Source organism: Bombus flavifrons, chromosome 11 (genome assembly GCF_040668555.2).
Source record: "Bombus flavifrons isolate JBK064 chromosome 11, iyBomFlav1_principal, whole genome shotgun sequence".
Taxonomy (NCBI): Eukaryota; Metazoa; Arthropoda; class Insecta; order Hymenoptera; family Apidae; genus Bombus; species Bombus flavifrons.
The window spans coordinates 9231299-9249348 of NC_138452.1; the positions used below are offsets into that span (position 1 = coordinate 9231299).

The 18050-nt window shown below is 33.7% G+C and overlaps 1 protein-coding gene across 12 annotated transcripts; it reads left to right on the forward strand.

The window, feature by feature from the left end:
* The first annotated feature begins 466 nt into the window (after nt 1-466).
* Orct (Organic cation transporter) lies at nt 467-17999 on the forward strand. Of its 12 annotated transcripts, none has more exons than XM_069123396.1 (19): nt 2890-3028; nt 4265-4972; nt 5054-5103; nt 5316-5637; nt 5858-5992; nt 7475-8443; nt 8789-8980; nt 9050-9296; nt 9380-9534; nt 9741-9965; nt 14479-15053; nt 15208-15499; nt 15596-15854; nt 15973-16141; nt 16234-16467; nt 16556-16770; nt 16859-17040; nt 17110-17246; nt 17329-17999. In XM_069123396.1, the coding sequence occupies exons 11-19, from the start codon at nt 14911-14913 to the stop codon at nt 17444-17446; spliced, it is 1749 nt and encodes a 582-aa protein (XP_068979497.1). In that variant the 5' UTR covers nt 2890-3028; nt 4265-4972; nt 5054-5103; nt 5316-5637; nt 5858-5992; nt 7475-8443; nt 8789-8980; nt 9050-9296; nt 9380-9534; nt 9741-9965; nt 14479-14910; the 3' UTR covers nt 17447-17999. The 12 variants fall into 12 exon arrangements, with proteins under 12 accessions (XP_068979508.1, XP_068979506.1, XP_068979497.1 ...); XM_069123398.1 differs by having other exon boundaries at nt 5058-5103; XM_069123397.1 differs by having other exon boundaries at nt 5054-5637.
* Nucleotides 18000-18050: the final 51 nt, after the last annotated feature.

An 18050-nucleotide genomic window follows, 5' to 3' on the forward strand; every position in this document is an offset into this window, starting at 1 on the left:
CATTGATATTTGCAAAGAAGGATAAGGAAATATGTAGTAACTATGCAAAATACAAAATTGAGAAGAAAGTAGGAATAAGGAAATCTTACTTTTTTTTCTTTTGAACAACTGGAAATGACTAATATATGAAAGAATTTGAACATTTAATATTAAGATAAAGGTAAATAAATAATAAACATTTGACACTTTTTCGCTTTTACCGCTGTGTTGTTTTGTGCTTAAATCGAATATAATTAGACTGTTGTCCAATACATGTACTCCTGAAATATTGTATTAAAGTGAGATTTCAATTTACCGACAGGGTTCCATGTTGCCACCTTCTCCTCTACATGTTCGAAATACGCTACTTTCGTTCAATGAGGAGTAATGTGAATTACACGAAGTTACAAGTAGCCTATGCTTAACACGTCCTTGATTGTATCTGTTTCATGCCCACTCTAGATAGGTGAACACGACCTGGAAATTACAAAGCTTCATTTCATTGTCAGTTAAGCTCATGCGAACGTTAAAACGAGTACGGACTGTAGTGAATCGGTTTCAACAAACAAAACTCTCTCTTGACATGGAGAACACTGTTCCGCGGAATAAACGAGGTTTCCTATCCTCGATACCTTCTGAATCTTTATGGAAAACTGAATGTTTATAGTTTGTAAATAATTAATCGTAAATTCGATCATAACAACAATCATACACGCGAATATCCTCTTTGATCGTTATAGTGTGCTGATATAGATATTGTTAATCAAAAAATTTAAATGTGCTTTTTACTAAGTGTCATGATTTTTAGCGATGTAATTATATAGCAATTGTATTTGTGAAATATACCAATAGTAAATGTGTCTTATGTTTGTACTGTTCGAAATGATATACATAGTTATACATTCAATATGATTGATTGTTGTATCGTGTAATGTAATCAATGACCGTGGGACGATTAAAATTTCATTGGATCCAAAATTTAAGTAAGTTTTATTGTATTAATATTATTTTTTTATGTGTATATACTTAATTATGTACTATGATATTTTCAAACAGATTTTTAAATGTTATAAATGGTATCAAGAATGATCGAATGATTGTAATCCCAGTGATTAATATGTTCGCTGCTATTCTCGTCCTGCCATTTGAACACAAGCTCTATATGATGTTAAGTGACGCTGTCTAATTATATTATTACCGCGATAAAGATATAAAAATAGAAGTAATATATAACTGTGTGTATGTGAAGGAGGAGAAGTAAAAATGCAAAGATATATAAAAATAAAATTAGGAATGAAATAGTGAAAGGTATCCAAACAATCATCTTTAAATAACTACTCCGATTTCAATAAAATATTAAGATATGCAATTTCTAGGAGAAACTAAACATTCTTCATGGATTCAAATTAAAAAAATTTTACACTATCGATATACATATATTTTTATTATATCAATTGTTTGCCTATCGGTACTACTATTAGTTAATTTTGATATCATAAAAAATTGTTAAACTAATAATTGTTACATTTTAAATTTCCCATTGGATTTATACATGCATACATATGTACCAAGATCTATTTATATATTATTATACATTAATTATTTATTTACTTATACTGTACATAAATTTATAAAAAAAAAGCATAAGAAGATGATTTTTTTATAGCACTCGTTATGATTCTATACTTATGCTGTCGCCCAACCGGACTGTGGTCCCATTCAGAATGTACACTGTTAATGCGAGGTGATTACGCATTTGTCACCAGTCAATGCCAATCGTTTCGAGTAGAGAACCGGTAGAGTTCGACGTTAAGGCATTACAGTACGGATTGCATCTATCAATTGACATGAGGATAGTTAAGTGCGCTAACCTACACAAAACAAGGAAAAAGCAGGTGTTTCGATAATTCCGAATGCTGTTAGAAGTATTAAATAACGTTTAATCGATTTTGTATTTGTATTGATCGTACTTTATTGGTGCCAAGCTCTTTTTGCTCTTTTCTACACTAATGTCTCCACAGAGCCAATTGCTATCCGATGCTGAACGCTATTCTAATAATTTCTCAATTAATAAAACAGTAGTTTGAAGGACAGTAGAAATGTAAACATAATTCAAGTATGTAATATAAATTAATAAAAACTAAATAATGAAAGTAATTTTAATCTAGCTAGTTACAATAGATATTTCAAAAAGAAAGACACATTATTGTAGAGCGTACATTATCAGCAAGTTGAATTGTGTGACATGCATTAGAATCACGCGTCTAATCGCATTTCTGTTTTGTATGCAGGATTGTGCATGAATGTAATTTAAAGAATAGCACACATAGTTCAATACTTTGTTACTATTATGCTCAACATTTTATACGCATTGCAATGTAGTACAGTTAATAGATATTTGCTGCCTTTAGAATGAAACAACCTTCCCTTTTTGGGATTGAATTGGTTACTCGAAAATGTCGAACAAACATTTCATTCCAAATGCAATCATGCAATACTATCGAACGATATCGCCCATATGAATCAATATTCAACTGTACATGAGCATGAAACTCGACAAGAGGTCAAGTGCAAGTATAATGCACAATATCAAAGTACAATAGATCAAATATGTGATTCGCTCTTGTTAACTCATATTAAACAAAGTTGACAACGTATATACGAATGAATACTTTTATGCATTGCAAACATTTTCAAAGCGATGATGCATTGGAATTATAAATTATATTTTTATAAATATTTAAAATATACATATATTTTCTTTCGTACGAGTAAAACGCAGGGCGTAAAGTAACGTAAAGTTTAAAAAACATTCTAATTATGTAAAATGTTACTATAAATCAAATGGATATTCAATAATTCATAAATTGTGTACAACGCCATCTTTCGATGGCTTTGAAAAGTACATATTCAGTATCATAGGGTCTTCGACCTGTCCTTTTCTCGTTAGTGTGTGCTTTCAGTGCTTTGACGTTTTAATGTGTGACGTGAGCCCCCGAACTACTGCCACACGCTGGGAAATCTACGATTCTATGACAGAGACAGACAGGTATAAAAGGTTGACGTATGTTTCGCGTGTAGTAGGAAGTACAAATTGGTTCACTTGTCGTGGAACCGTTGCTTTTACGTTCATTATCGATTAACTGTGCATACTTGGCCGGCCGGCAGACAGTCGACGCGACGCCGGGTCAGCTAAGCAACTAATAAAAAGTTCATATGAACGATCGCGAAAGCAATCCTCAATCATAAGAGGAGTATATGTTCACACGTTCTGCGTATTAGAAAATAACATTGCCAAAAGGTTTCGTATGAAAAGAGTAATTATATCATTGATCATTTCTGTGAAACAATCTGGGTCATTAGCATGCCAACTATGCGCGAGTTTCTGCTCAACAAATTTACCAACGCGCATGCTCGTAGTACAAAATACACGCGGGAAAATATTGCAGATGAAAACGTAAACTCCATGCAAATATTCACTCTAGAACTTAAGATTTAATCATACAATTTATAATCTTACACTTTTCTATGCTGCAGAACATGAGTTACTGAATATTTGCAGCAAAAATTATATAAATATTTGCAATAACAATGATGAGGATTTCCTTAAACATCTGAATATTGTTGTCCCGTAACCAAGATAAACATTGTTGGAATGCACATTGGATAAAATGGAATATGGAAAGTTGTGGAAGCACGATCTTCATCTCGTATGTGAATAGACGACGGATATATATTCTGTCACAGAGACATGTTAATGAGGAAGACGATTTCATAAAATCTTAGGCCTTCGAATATTGTTGACCGAGAAGCAGGTTGATTCTACATATCACCAATGTTTTGAAGCGTTCACGTTAAGTCAATCATCCATATAAAACATCGTATAAGAACTCAAATGTTGCTTACCTTGAATCTTTAATAGTTTCTTTATTTAGAATAGAGTATAATATAGTACTCAATACTTTACATTTCATTTGTTTCAGTTTTTGAATCGAGTAACATCAAATTTAGAAATTAAGTAATCTATTAGGTTCAGTTAAAAGTATTGTTAAGATAATTGTTATATATAATTGTTGATAATATATTGATCTTTTCAATATTTTAATATTATAACGAACAATATTTGTAAAAATATATAAAAATATATCTTTCACCTCAAACTTGAAGAAGGGATAATGTTGGTAATGTATAATTAATTCACAAAAGAATATAGAAATTTAAAACTGCTGCTCTGTAAAAAATTAAGAAAATAGGAAATGTGACTTATTATATCCTTTCTCTCTAGTCTTCAGTTGAAAGGAAGTCAAGTGATCCCGGGGAGCATTTAATGAAACGGATGACTCGGCTGGCCAGTTTCCCGCCAGTAGCCTGAGTTTGGTATCTGTATTTCTACGTTAAAATTTCTCAGAGGGGGATGCAAACGCCTCCAGCGACTTTCTTGCTTCCTCCGCGAGTGTAGTTCACGGGAGCGCCCTTGCAAGGACAGCGGCCTTTCAGGGCTTTCAAGCCTTTCGGGGCGAACGTTTAAAACGAGGCAAATGGACAAGAGAAAGCGAGTCAAGACGAGTATACAGACAGAACCAGCCGCCTTCTCTCGCTTTCCTGTGTCTCCTTCTGTCTCCTTCTCTCCCCTTCTTCTTTCTCCGTACCGCCCATTCTTCCCTCCTTTCATTTACCTCCCTCCAAAGTTTAAATGCTTCCCTTCTCCTCTTTCCTTCTCTCTGGCTCGCAGGAAACCAGTCGCGATTTTTCACGCGGTGGGAACTAGAAGCCGCTCCCTACTATAAATAGCCTTCGAGTTCGCTCTCGAGCTCTGCTCTCTCGGCCTCCAACGGCGATGGGAGTAGCTAAAAGGGGGTAGCCATCCATGGGCGCCGACACACTGACGTTTCAACATTATTTTTTACCACCAGTTTCTAATTCTACATTCTGCTTCAACAAGGATGCTGTGCCCCTTTCTATCAACACTTGGACTCGCGATAACGATTTCAAGGTGGCACCTTTTTTCTTTATTTTGTTTACTTTACTGTCCTCTTTACTAAACTTGATTAATTAACGATGGAATTGTTTGTAGATAGTCATTAGTAGACTGTGAATCTGTATACATGTATGGGAAATTTGAAGGTACAAAAATGCACAGAAAACACATAATATGCAAAAATATATGAAACATCCGAAGTATAATACTCTTTACAATATTTAACAGATAAAACAATTTTCTATCCAAGTTCCATTTTACAAATTATATTTACAAAAATACGTTCTTTCATAAATGGTAGAAGACAATGGAAGATTGTTTTTTATCTCTGTGTTTTAATTAGAACCTTTTTTTGTAGAAACATTGAAGTTTGGCGCAACTAAAAATGTTATGTTAAATGGGATCTTTAAACTTAAATGAGAAATATGCAGTTCCAAAATGTTCAAGAACATTGTCTTTGATAAATACGGAATATTTAACCAGTTATATTCGCATTCTTCATAGAACACATTGCTTGAGGCAAGCAGTGACGCTGTTAGAAATTATTCGTTTCCCTAAGGTGCGCGATAACTGTAAAATGTGAGCGTTCCAAGAGAATGTCTATCCACGTGGGTCGTGGAATCACGCGTCAAGGGAAGGCGTGGTTGCTGCGATCCCGTGCGAAACAGCATGTTGATCAGGTGGATGGATTTTCAATAATACTTGTATTTTTATCTAGATCTTCATTGTATTTCATAAACTTATATAATTTTTATTATAATGTATACAGCTTGAAAGTTATGTCAAATTCATTTACTGAAGTACAAAAAAAAAGATTAAAGATTCATAAAAAATGATGAAGTTAATTCTGTAGGATAATTAATGGTGGATTTGAAAAATTATTAATTTTCCCCATTTTAGACGAAATTCTATCGGCGCCCATGTAAGTCATGACTTTGTACGCGCGTGACAGAGGAGTAGAAGGGATGAGCGTTGGAATTTTTATGGAAGGAAAAAAAGGAAAAACTTCGTGTCTGCGACCAAAAGGGGCGGTCGGTAAGCGCGAGGAATAGGTATACCAGAGTGAACAATCGAGATAACTTGGAAAAAAATTATATAATTCCAGTTAGTTGGTCCTTCAGGAAAAAGAATGCTGTTCTATGAAATCTCGGAATTGTCTTGCATTTTCCTAGAATCCATAAAAGGAATAGATATAAAGGACATAGACTTTTAACTTTTTATAACATAACTGACGATAAATTTCCTTAACCTGATACTTATTGATACGAATACTTTTGTTGATTCATTAAAAATTAATTAAGATTATTAATTAAATTAATTAAGAATTAGAATTTATGATAAAAATGACGTGATTAAAAAATTAAAAAAAAAAATTATGATAAAAGAAAACGTTTATCTGTTGTATTAAGATTGTTACTAAAAGAATTTATATGACCCTATTTATCAAATCTCTAGAAGAATCGTAATTGTAAATGTTTCATTTTCCTCCGTAAGGATTAAATATTCGAGTTGCAGAGTGTAGTGAGTGATTAAGCAATGAAGCGCCTCTTAGAATCTTTCGTGCAGTCGGTAATATCTCAGAATGATCTTCAACGTAACTACTAAAATGAACACGTATGAAATAGTTTCATGATAGAAAAGAAATGTCAAAAACAATAAACGTTAATGATCAAAATTCATTGTCAAAATTTATAATATATGTAACTGGATATCATATACCATACCAAGGCTTAGGATAAGATTATCTTATCACGAACAAAACCAACTGGTCGAATTGTTCTAACTAAATCGTATTTTTTATAATGCACGTTTGTTTACAAATATCAATATCAATTACCACTTGACTTTGCATAAATTAAAATTTAATATCCTAAAATTAAGTAACCTACTTTAGTTCAAATTGTTGCATAGTCCATCTCTGACCTATGATACTTATAGTACTTGTAACTAAATTACAAATATTTATGCAAATTCATATTTTTATAAACTTAAATAGAGGTTTCTCTCGTCTATTAAACTGTAAGGAATACTCTACTTTGGATATTTTAAATACGGATTCTATGCATTTTTGTATACTCGAATTTCGCATTAATGCATAAATATGCATGACCCAACAATAATAGTGGGACATTAATCCCGCAATAGACACTTTTAGACATTAACATACTTCTATGTCGAATTCAACTTCACACGGATATTGAAGCCGTTATAGCGTTCTAGTGTCGTTGTAAAACACTTTTATGTTTGATGTTCTGAATCTTCCATTAATGGTTGTCATCGGACCAATCATCCAACATTGGTGATACAGCCGATTAAGCTATCGACTCGAGATCAGTTTGGTGAAACAATTTATATGATGTAAAAGAATGTTTCTATTGCAGAAAACAATTGATCTGTTTTGGAAATAAATACTAAGTTATACTTTTAATTGGGATAAATAATTATTCATTATGATAAGTTCACTGAATGTTGTGTGTCATCCATTTTAGGAATTTCAACAGCTTTTTCTAATTCCAGAAAGCCGCAATCTTAATTAAGATCTTCTCAAAATAAACAAAGAATCATCTACTCGAATAAAATGACCAACATGCAAGTTATTCTGAGAGAGCATTTCAAGAATTCCTCTAAGCTTTGCTACTTTGCGTGCTTATAAGCAAGCGGCGCTTTACTACGACGACGTTAAGTATAGAAGGACTTTACACTTGTTTATTCCATGAATATTCCTCTAAATATTTAGAAGCAATTATTTTTACGTCACAAAAAATAACTAGTTTTCTACGAAGATATTTCGCTCTTAGTCAAAGAGGAATTCTTCATTCCTATTTTGAAATCTTCACAGAAGCATCCTAAGAAGGTTTTAATTTTCAAAGTATAAAAAATGTCAAAAATAGCATAGAGCAATGATTTTCATTTAAGAAACAAAGTGTCAAAAGGACGAAAATTTATGTAAATTTATTTGTGTTAGCGTCATACTATATTAATATTAGAATGCTTTTCAATTAGAAAATTTAAACGCAGTCTTTTATCAACAAATAATGATAGAAAAATGCTCTCACGATGAAGGAAAGCAGATAAAGAAAAGAAATATCGGCAAGTCCGTGGGCACGAACGATAAAGTTACGATTTGCTGGGCAATCAATGTGAAAACCGGTTGTCGGTTGGAGCATAATGTTTCTCAAATCAATTCGTACTCGACGGGAAATACACCTGTACCCCGACTTCTCCCTTTCACGCTCTAGCCTCTCAGCACTCGCTCCGAACTCGCATAAACGCACACACTCTATTTATAGATAGCGTAAGGTTGATTACTCTTTTCACAGATATATGCCGCCCGAGTCCTTAAGTTTCATCATAAACGTAAAATGGGAGAATCATAAACCAACGTGATGAGAGAATAGGCGAATGAACGATGGCAATTCCAACAGATAGGAGAAAGAAACAAAAGTCTCTTTTTATTCTATCTACTTGTGTTCTAAATATATCGAGGTGAAAAATTTTTAATGATAGAGACGTAAAATTATTTGATAATCATGTTTTAATTCATTACCAGATGATATACAAAAAATATCAAATATATAATTTAAAGTAAAAGAATAAAATATCTTAACTTATTTTAATAAGTATCGTGTGTCTCTGAACTATTCGATCTATTTTTCAAATCGATTTCTATATTAATAATCTAAAAAATATATTACATTATTTGAAGTAAGTTAAATTACAAACGTTTTAAATAAATCCTACAGAATGGCAATATATATAATATGCATTAAGTAGTATAGCTTAAATACTTAGATTTATTGAATGTTATTGATAAAACCACCTCTTTACTAGGTTCGCTATCAGTAGAATGGATCAATAGTTGAACATTATCAAGAGAATACTATCCATCCCAAGAGTTCTGAAAGAAATAAAGTAGTATAAGCGAAACAAGCGGGAGAAGCGTTCCACTGTGGCATCATCCATATCTTCCAGCATAATAACTTCAATTTCGTCCCGCGGTATTGCAATTTACAAAGAATTGGGGTAACTATCGAGCATCCGGTTATAGTGCGCAGAATACGTGCAATTATCCGTTTCTTTTAAATGCACCAGACGCGAAATGGAGTAGACAAAGTGTAACAGAGAAAGAGAAAGTGAGATCTACGCTGACGAGACAAAGTGTTATGGTTCTTAATGTTACGGGATATAATCTGGCGTCTGAACGACTGTGCGTTTCAGTCATGCCCGTCAATGTTTTTCCACGGACGAAAACCTGTTGTAAATTACATCTCTGCGTCTCGGTCCTCTTTTGTACTCGTCCTTCGAGGGAGATCGTCCGCACGAGGATCACCGGAGAATCGTAATTTACAAGATCTCCTCGTCCTCCATGTTTTTCGTGCCTCCCATCGTCACGCACCCTGAATAATTTACATTTTCTTGCAGTTTCCATCGATTTATTTACTTTTCTACCGGGTCACGGTGTACTGGAGATCCTCAGACCTATCTTGCACCATCAACTTCATCCCTGAAGAAATTTCTCCATATCAGGAAGAGAAACACAAAAAATGAAGGACTAAGAGAGTATTTTAGTCTTGAAGGTTTAAAAATAATTACATAACAGATGATATTCTATTTCCCGTGTTATTGAAGACAATTATTTGAAATTTTGGTTACAAGTTAAAAAATATGTATCTACATATTTATCTACGTAGTTACTGATTCTTTTTTTATATTCCGTAATAATAGGTAAAAGTCTAGGGTAGAGTACTGCCTTATGGCAAAAATAAACCTCTTTTCTCTTCAGAGAGGATCGAGAGATAATAAAAGGAACATGCTCTATCGGATTAATTCCCGAAAGCAAATGGTCAACCAGCACCTTCTTGAGCAGTCATAAATATTCGAAAATCTCTAAAAGGATTTTATTCTGGAAGGATCCTAAATTCCAGCAGGAGCTGCGTTCTCCAACGGTCCTAAGCCTCTTCGTGAACGAACATCAGGCCCTGCTTCAGCACGCGACTGAATTGCCGCGGTATGCCGCGAATGCAAACGACCACTTTTTACCTTGTCATCGTTTCCAGCGCGTTACACGCACGCGGCACCATCAATTCGCCCAGCTCGTTGTGTTATCAACTCGCCGCTACGCGATCTGTTTGCATCCTGAGAACTAGCATGACTCAATGCGCATAGTTATGACCGCACGATATATGCACCTTTTCTAGTTGCTTTCCACTGTGTGCTTATGACCATTGGTACTCTTTATGTGTTTAATGATTATTTCATATAAAATTAATGGTTAATTGTGATATGTTTCCTTAATTGTTGAAGAAGATTTTATCGGATAAGGATAATTAATTGTTGCTACAAGTTTTGTGATTATTAGTATTTTATGTGTGTTGAATTGGCATGAAAAAATGCGTCAATTATTTTGGTCACAATTCAAGTGCATTTTATATGGTAGTGATGAATAAATGTCTTCTTGAATCTTTAAAAAGGTGTAAATACTAGTTTCTCTTGAAATATCTTTTTCTTGCAGATATTTACACAGAGATCTGTCGTTGTAATATCTAATTCTTCTTACATAATACAGTGGACATTGAAGTTTTCAACGGGAAGATAATCTAAATATTTACTTAGGTTATTAACGTATGAAATATCTATTTGAAGATAGTCTCCTGCTTACATCTTCAAGAATTCACATGTATGAGTAGTAGTAGAATTTACTTGCTATGTTTCTCTTTATAATAGATCGGAAATAAACGTGAATTTTATTTTCAAATGATGCTTATGGCAAATAGATATGATCATTCTCCTTCAGATATTTAGACACAATTTTTCTTTTTTCAAAAATTATTTCAAGCTTTCGATATAGATGATTCTAAACCTAATTGAATACTTTATTCATTTATTAAGAATTATAATTGTTTCCTCTTGAAGGATACATAGTTTATATATTTTATTCTAATATGATAGAAGCATTTAGATAATAAAAGATCCAAAGAAACCTCTGCATCAATCCAAGATGGAATGCAAAAAGCAAACGAACCTCCGCCAGCAACATGATCCCAACGATGTTGTCTGCACATTGCTGGCTGATTTCTCCTGTTCATCCACCTTGTCCAAATGAATTTGGCACGGTGAATCGTCTGATTCAACGAGGAGCAACAGGTTTGCAACAGGTCTTTGGTCAGGATGAGTTCGAGAAGTCGAGCGAGACAAAGAATTAGAAGTAGAATTTTTAGCCTCTGGTGAGGTCAAAGACACAGATTTGGAGGTTCAATGGTCAGAGATGAAACGAATTTAATTAAGGATAACGAACTTTAAAACAGTACTGAGAGTTGAATGAGGAATTTTTAACCAGTAATATAGTTCAATCTTTTTAGCATCAATGAAAAATAATTGAATGGAAACAGGAAGAGACGAAATAAAGAATTAGGAATCGAAAGTTTCAAGCATTGATAGTAACAAATGTGAAAATATAGAGAAAAATTGACCACGAAAGGTACTAATACTATAAAAAGGTAAAATATAGATCGAGTATAGAAAATGATAAATATGAAAATACAGAGAAAATTGAAAGTCAAAGGTAAAATCTCCAGCTACCTATGAAAAAAAATATTTAAGGAAGAAGACTATAAAGTACCAACAATTAAAGATTCTTCTTCTATTTCACGATCTTCCTTGGGAGCAACAAGTCATCGACATTCAGACAACCATTTGGTATGGTTGACCATGGCACTCCCGAGGGTGGAAGAAAGCTGGTGGGAGTCCTGGTGGATGGCGACGGTGAACGTGATAGAAAAGCGAGGGTAGGAGGAGGGTAGACTTGTTCAGTCGATGGTGGTGGTTGCGGCGCCACTGCTATACCTCTGAGGAAGGGTCATATACTTGAGTTCCTGTGTATCATCGGCATCGGCCAAAGCGCCGGCAGTCGTCGTCCGGCCTTCGTGCGTGCAAGATTGCTTCGTATTCGTTCGTCCAACGACCACTCTCTGATTTCTTTAATAAACGTGTGATAACTTGCCATATCAGTGACCATACTACGTGAGGAAACACATACGATACTTTTAATTAGCGAGTATCCGGTTGAAATGCGATTAGGATACTTAATATGTATAAGGCATAAGAGCGTATATTGTAGAGTATAATAGCACGTGACGTGTACAAGTACGTTGATCATGTTCTTTTGGCTCTTGTAAATAAGGCAATATGCTTTTGAAGTTGATCCATTTAAGAAGAAAATTATTTTTTAATAATTTTAGAAGATGCATGATTTGAACTTATTTTAGTTGAATGAAAATCTGAGAAGGACTTTTATAGAGATCTTGTTATATTAGAAAGATAATCAACGAGATTGTGTAATCTTTTTAAATTTTATTTAGGTATTATTTCTGATAGGGTAGTATTAATAGATGAGAGGGAACGAAGTTCGTGCTGCTGAAGATTCGTTATCTTCTTATAGTTTTGTATAGTCTTTAGAAAAAATATTTAGTTAATTACTTGTTAATTTAAATTAGAGGCAAAAAAGTAATGTTTATTGTACGATAAGCGTAATTTTGGTATAAGGATCTTTTAGATAAAGAATGTTTCTGTAGTAAAGATCACACGAGGTATATACGTTTAATTCATAAGTTTCATTGAGTGGAAATACAGAACAGTTAGTCCACTGTCATTCTTCAACCTGACACGCGAGGCAACGTGTACTTACTTTCTTCAGGAAGTCTAAATGATATTGCATAAGATCCATATACACGCATCTATGATTCTATTACATTATATTATGCATTATATCATATATTTCATAATACATCCAACCTATTTACGTACATGAAATCTACTGATTTTCGATCGTAAATTTATTTTTATGTAATTTTCACATAGAACTATAATATAGCGTACAGGTTTTATCAATCATTTCAGAAACTGTTTTTCAATTAGCATACAGACCGACTGAAATAAAAGTCGAGTTTATACTTGTAAATTAAGAGACTCCCCCTTGACGATGATCACTCTTGCAATCAGCGGTAATTGTTTTCCTTGTCACTATGCAGAAAAATATCTATCTTCTTCAAATAGACCTGCTCGTTATCTCAATTGTCAGTCGATTATTCATTATTTCTTTTCAAGAGATATTGAAACAAGATATAATTTGAAACGTTTACTCACTATATTAGTAGGATTATAATTAAAAGTTTAAGTATTCACTCATGCAAGTTTACTTTCCAGAAAAAGGAACAAATTATACTGATTTTCTACAATATCTATACGTATAATACAACGATTACGGCATATTTAAGATAGTTTAGAAATTCTGTTTGAAATAAGCATCAAAACTCCAATATAGCTAGTAAATTAAATATTCGTATACTCATTTAAACAGTGTTCTATTTTAAGTAGTATATATCAAGCAAGCATACAAAATTTCTTTCATTCCATAAATTCGACTTGCTACTGCCGCTCTGTATTACCACATACATATTTATTTTGTCATCTCATGTTGTTCACTATTAACATAATGCCACATTCGTTATCAATCTTGAAGATCATCTATTAAACATTCTTGTTCGACTTGACACATATTTTTCGTTATTTTTATCTGATGAATTATTCACAATAATCTTCGCGTTACGTAAATATTTCTGTTAGATACAAGTACATATTCGTATAAATGTTTTAGTTAGATTCGATCCCGATGATTATCTGTAGTTAGGTTGAATTCAAACCGGTAAAACCAAGCAAGTGTATATTAAATCATTTACATTGTTAATGATTCGATAATGTGTAGCTCATATCGCAATACTTATCGCATCGTGTAACATTACAAGGTACTCCATCTGATTGAGATGCCTGTTGGTCCCGATGTCCTGATGATTCTTGACTGTGCACACCGTGCAGAACGATTTTATATGTATATATCTTACCTTGAGAATAGTTTCCGTGATTATCCAGTCAATTTGCATATCCTTTGAGTTACAAATTATGTTTATCCTTATACAAAGCATTTTGCTCCTAACTATTGTTTCATGGTCTGCATTTCCTACATTTTCTACCAGTCATTGAAATGGGCATTTTTAACGAGCCTTTATTGTAATATCAGCGAATTTTATCGCTACAATTCTGCTAAAATTGTAGCGCAGTAAAGATCGTATTGGAGATCGTGTAGGACAAATTAGTAGTTCAAAATCATATTAGTTTATTCCATTTTTTATAATTTTGTTATTTACTTACTAATACAAATACCGATATAGATAAATGGAATAAATACATTCATCGATTTTTATGTATATAACAGAGAATAATTAAAGTGGAAAAATTGAAGTCAGAATGCCAAAATAGCTAACTAATTTGGCGAGACATCGTTCTTCGATGTCCTTGAATGCCCAACTAATTTTAGGCAAATTACAACGCTTCGCTGCAAAAATGATTAAGCAATTTTTCTGAATGATATTTGAACTCGATTGAAATTGTTTTTCGATTTGAATTGTTTTATTGTTAAACATGTTTACGAGTTAATTTCACAAATCTATTCAATTTCTAAATTTCAGGGTGAAAGTGGGAGATCTACATGCACCAAAATCCGAGCCAACACAGTCAATCTAAACTTTCGTTAGATCATTGACACGTTCAAGAAACTGTCTGCTTAGATAAAAGTACTCTTAAAGACTGTCTTATTGACAACGACTTCGATATAACTTCTATTTTATTAAAAATGCCATAATCCACCAATATAGACTTACACTCTTCTCCTAAAGAAGAAAGGATAGAGGGAGGTTTTCCAAAATTAAAATTCGTAAATCGGTAACTCGATTCATCGAAGCGGCGATACGATTAAAGACCTCCTTGAGGCGAGAAATCATTATTTCCGACGAGACGGATTCGACGATAGAAAAAAGTTACTTTAGAAGTGTATCCCCGAGCAGAAGGACAACGGGGATTTGGAGGCGCAAACGAAGAAGAATTAGAGGCATCAAGGAAAAATGGCGTATGACGATGTTATACTTCGAATGGGGGAGTTTGGCCGATATCAACGCAGAATCTACCTGTTGCTTTGTCTACCGGCGATATCCTGTGCTTTCCATAAGATCGCTGGAGTCTTCCTGAGCGCGAAAATGAACGCTAGGTAAAATCTTATTCTAGCAATTTAAATAGATTGTTGATATTTTTATATTGTTGAAAGAATAATATCTCTGAGCTTTTCAAATTGATTAAAAACTCGCTTTGAATAATAAATTATATATCTAGAATGAATTTTCATAAATAAATTTTCGTTCTAGATGTCTGTTACCACATGAAAATCCGGAGAATGCCACATATTTTTTACCGCCACACATACTGAATACGAGTTATCCAGAGGGTTACGAGCAGGAAAAATTATTACAATGCTACATGCTGGATCTTCCTAATATCGTTAATGAGACAACGATCAATAGGTACGTCGACACGTCAACGGGTAATATACACGGAGAAAAACCATTAACTCCAAATAGTCTCAACACCCAAGGATACAAGCCATGTGAAACGTTCGTTTATGATAGAAGCAAATATAAAAGTACTACTACTTCTGAGGTATATTTCATGTCTTCGTGACATTAAAATGATAAACCCAAATATTTTCTATACCTTTGAACGTTTTAACAAACAATTATCTCGTTTTATTTCCAGTGGAATTTAGTTTGCGATAGGTCATGGTTGAGAGCTACGGGGGATTCGTTGTTTATGGTAGGAGTCATGCTTGGCTCGATGATTTTCGGTGGTTTGTCCGATAAGTTTGGACGTAGACCAATTTTCTTCCTGTCTTTAGTCATACAGTTGGTCGGTGGTGTACTAGTCGCAATTTCCCCCGAGTATATTTCCTACGTTGTCTTCAGGTTAATAGTTGGCTCCACTACTAGTGGAGTCTTTTTAGTCGCCTATGTAATAGGTAAAGTCTTACGAATTTCGTATATTTAATAAATCCCATATATTCTTCACTACTATTATTTAATATTATAGCTTGATGTTATAATACTGACAATGAGAACGACAACGTTGCCTTTCAGCCTTGGAAATGGTAGGACCAAAGAAGCGTTTGGTAGCTGGGGTCGGCTGCCAATTGTTCTTCACAACTGGATATATTCTAACTGCTGGTTTTGCGTATTTTATAACCGATTGGAGAATGCTACAAGTCGCTATCACTGTACCTAGCATTGCGTTTCTTCTCTACTGGTGGTAAGATCAATATCTCCTTGTTCAGTGCTTTCAATCAAAATATATTTTTCTTTTCTTCATTTTTTTAAATATTGTTGTGACAAACTTTATAGGTTCATTCCTGAATCCGCACGTTGGCTATTGACAAAGGGTCGTGTACAAGAGGCGAAAGATCTCCTCCAACGAGCTTCCTTAGAAAATGGCGTAGAGATGCCGAGCGAAGCTCTGGATACGCTTCTTAATAGTAATAACGAGGAAACTACACCAGATTATAGAAAGCCATCGTTATTTGATCTTTTTCGGTATCCAAACTTGAGAAGAAAGAGTATTCTGCTATTTTTCAATTGGTAATCCTTACTTTAATTTTCCTTCTGATTTTTCAGTACTTTTTGGCATATAGTATTTGCAAATATATCATTCTTTCCTTATTAATAGGCTTGTAAATAGTGGCACATATTATGGTTTATCCTGGCATGTGTCCAACCTTGGTGGCAACGATTACGTTAATTTCGTCATATCCGGGTTGGTGGAAATACCTGCATACACGTTTTTAATCTTCACATTGAATCGTTGGGGAAGAAAGATCATCCTGTGCGGTTGCATGCTAATAGCAGGATTTGCATTACTTGGAATCTTGCTTGTACCTGCTGGTTAGAACCAAAACAAAAATTAAATTTTATTGCATTGTTTTTTAATCAATAAATTTATTAATATTTTCTAATTTATGAATATTTTTAGATGCTCAGTGGCTCGTAATATGTTTAGCGATGATCGGTAAGCTCACAATTACATCATCTTATGGTGCTATTTACGTCTTTACTGCCGAACAATTCCCTACGGTTATTCGAAATGTCGGTCTTGGAGCAAGCTCGACTTTCGCTCGAATCGGTGGAGTAATTGCTCCACATGTCATTCACTTGGTAATTCATTACTTTAACTTCCTAATCATGTTTATGATGTATTTATTTTTGATAAATACTATTTTGTAGTCTGAAATCTGGATGCCTCTACCATTTGTTATTTTTGGATCGTGCGTACTTTTTGGTGGAGTTATGTCGTTACTCCTTCCAGAGACGTTAAATAAGAAGCTCCCAGAATCTATACAAGATGGCGAATTATTTGGAAAGTATGTTGATATACAACACTTCTTTTACATTTCTCAAGGTAAAATATCAAAAAATCCTATTATCACATTTCCATGATTTTAGGAAATCGGAGAAGAAGAAGAAAAAGCAACAACTAGATATAGAACAACTAAACGAAGTTGATGTGATAAAACCATTGAAACCACAAGAAAACGGTGTTCACGAGAAGCAAAACGGATGACGTTAAATTAGGAAAAAAACAACGGTTATGCTCAAAGTATATACTTCAATCCTGTCTGATTGTATTTTAGGCACCCTTGTATACGCGTCTTACGTATACCAATCTTAGTGTGCCCATTGCAATACTGCAATACCAAAAACAAAACAAAAAGAAAACAAAATCACATTTATCTTTCAAATTATATCACCAATGATGTAGGTTGCTTTTAATCAAACGAAACATGCAAAACGTGAAATCAAAGGATGATAAGAAATGTATACTTAGACTTTCAGCTTGTTTCGTAATTACTGGAAAATACACAATGAAAGCAAGGAGGTAGCAGTTTCCTTATGTTTATACATACACGTAATATACAGCTTTTGTATTTAATAGCACATAAAAATTCTGCCAGCATATATATCATTTATTTTAATTTTTAAATGTGGTTTACATACATGTTAAGTGACCTTGAAATATAAGCCTGTAAAAGCTTCTTTCGAAAGCTCACGCAGGAAATAATTATATTTCTGCGCCGAGATCGCAGGTAAAAAATACAAAGACTTTGACATTTTAATTATGTCTTTATTTCATTATTAGTAATATATAACACATACCCCATCCTCCT

Excerpts from the sequence above, each read along its gene's own strand:
- Orct (XM_069123407.1), top strand. The coding sequence starts at position 14,911 with ATGGCGTATGACGATGTTATACTTCGAATGGGGGAGTTTGGCCGATAT. Across the intron at positions 15,054-15,207 it reads AGCGCGAAAATGAACGCTAG|ATGTCTGTTACCACATGAAA; the intron begins GTAAAATCTTAT and ends TTTTCGTTCTAG. Across the intron at positions 16,142-16,233 it reads GCGTTTCTTCTCTACTGGTG|GTTCATTCCTGAATCCGCAC; the intron begins GTAAGATCAATA and ends CAAACTTTATAG.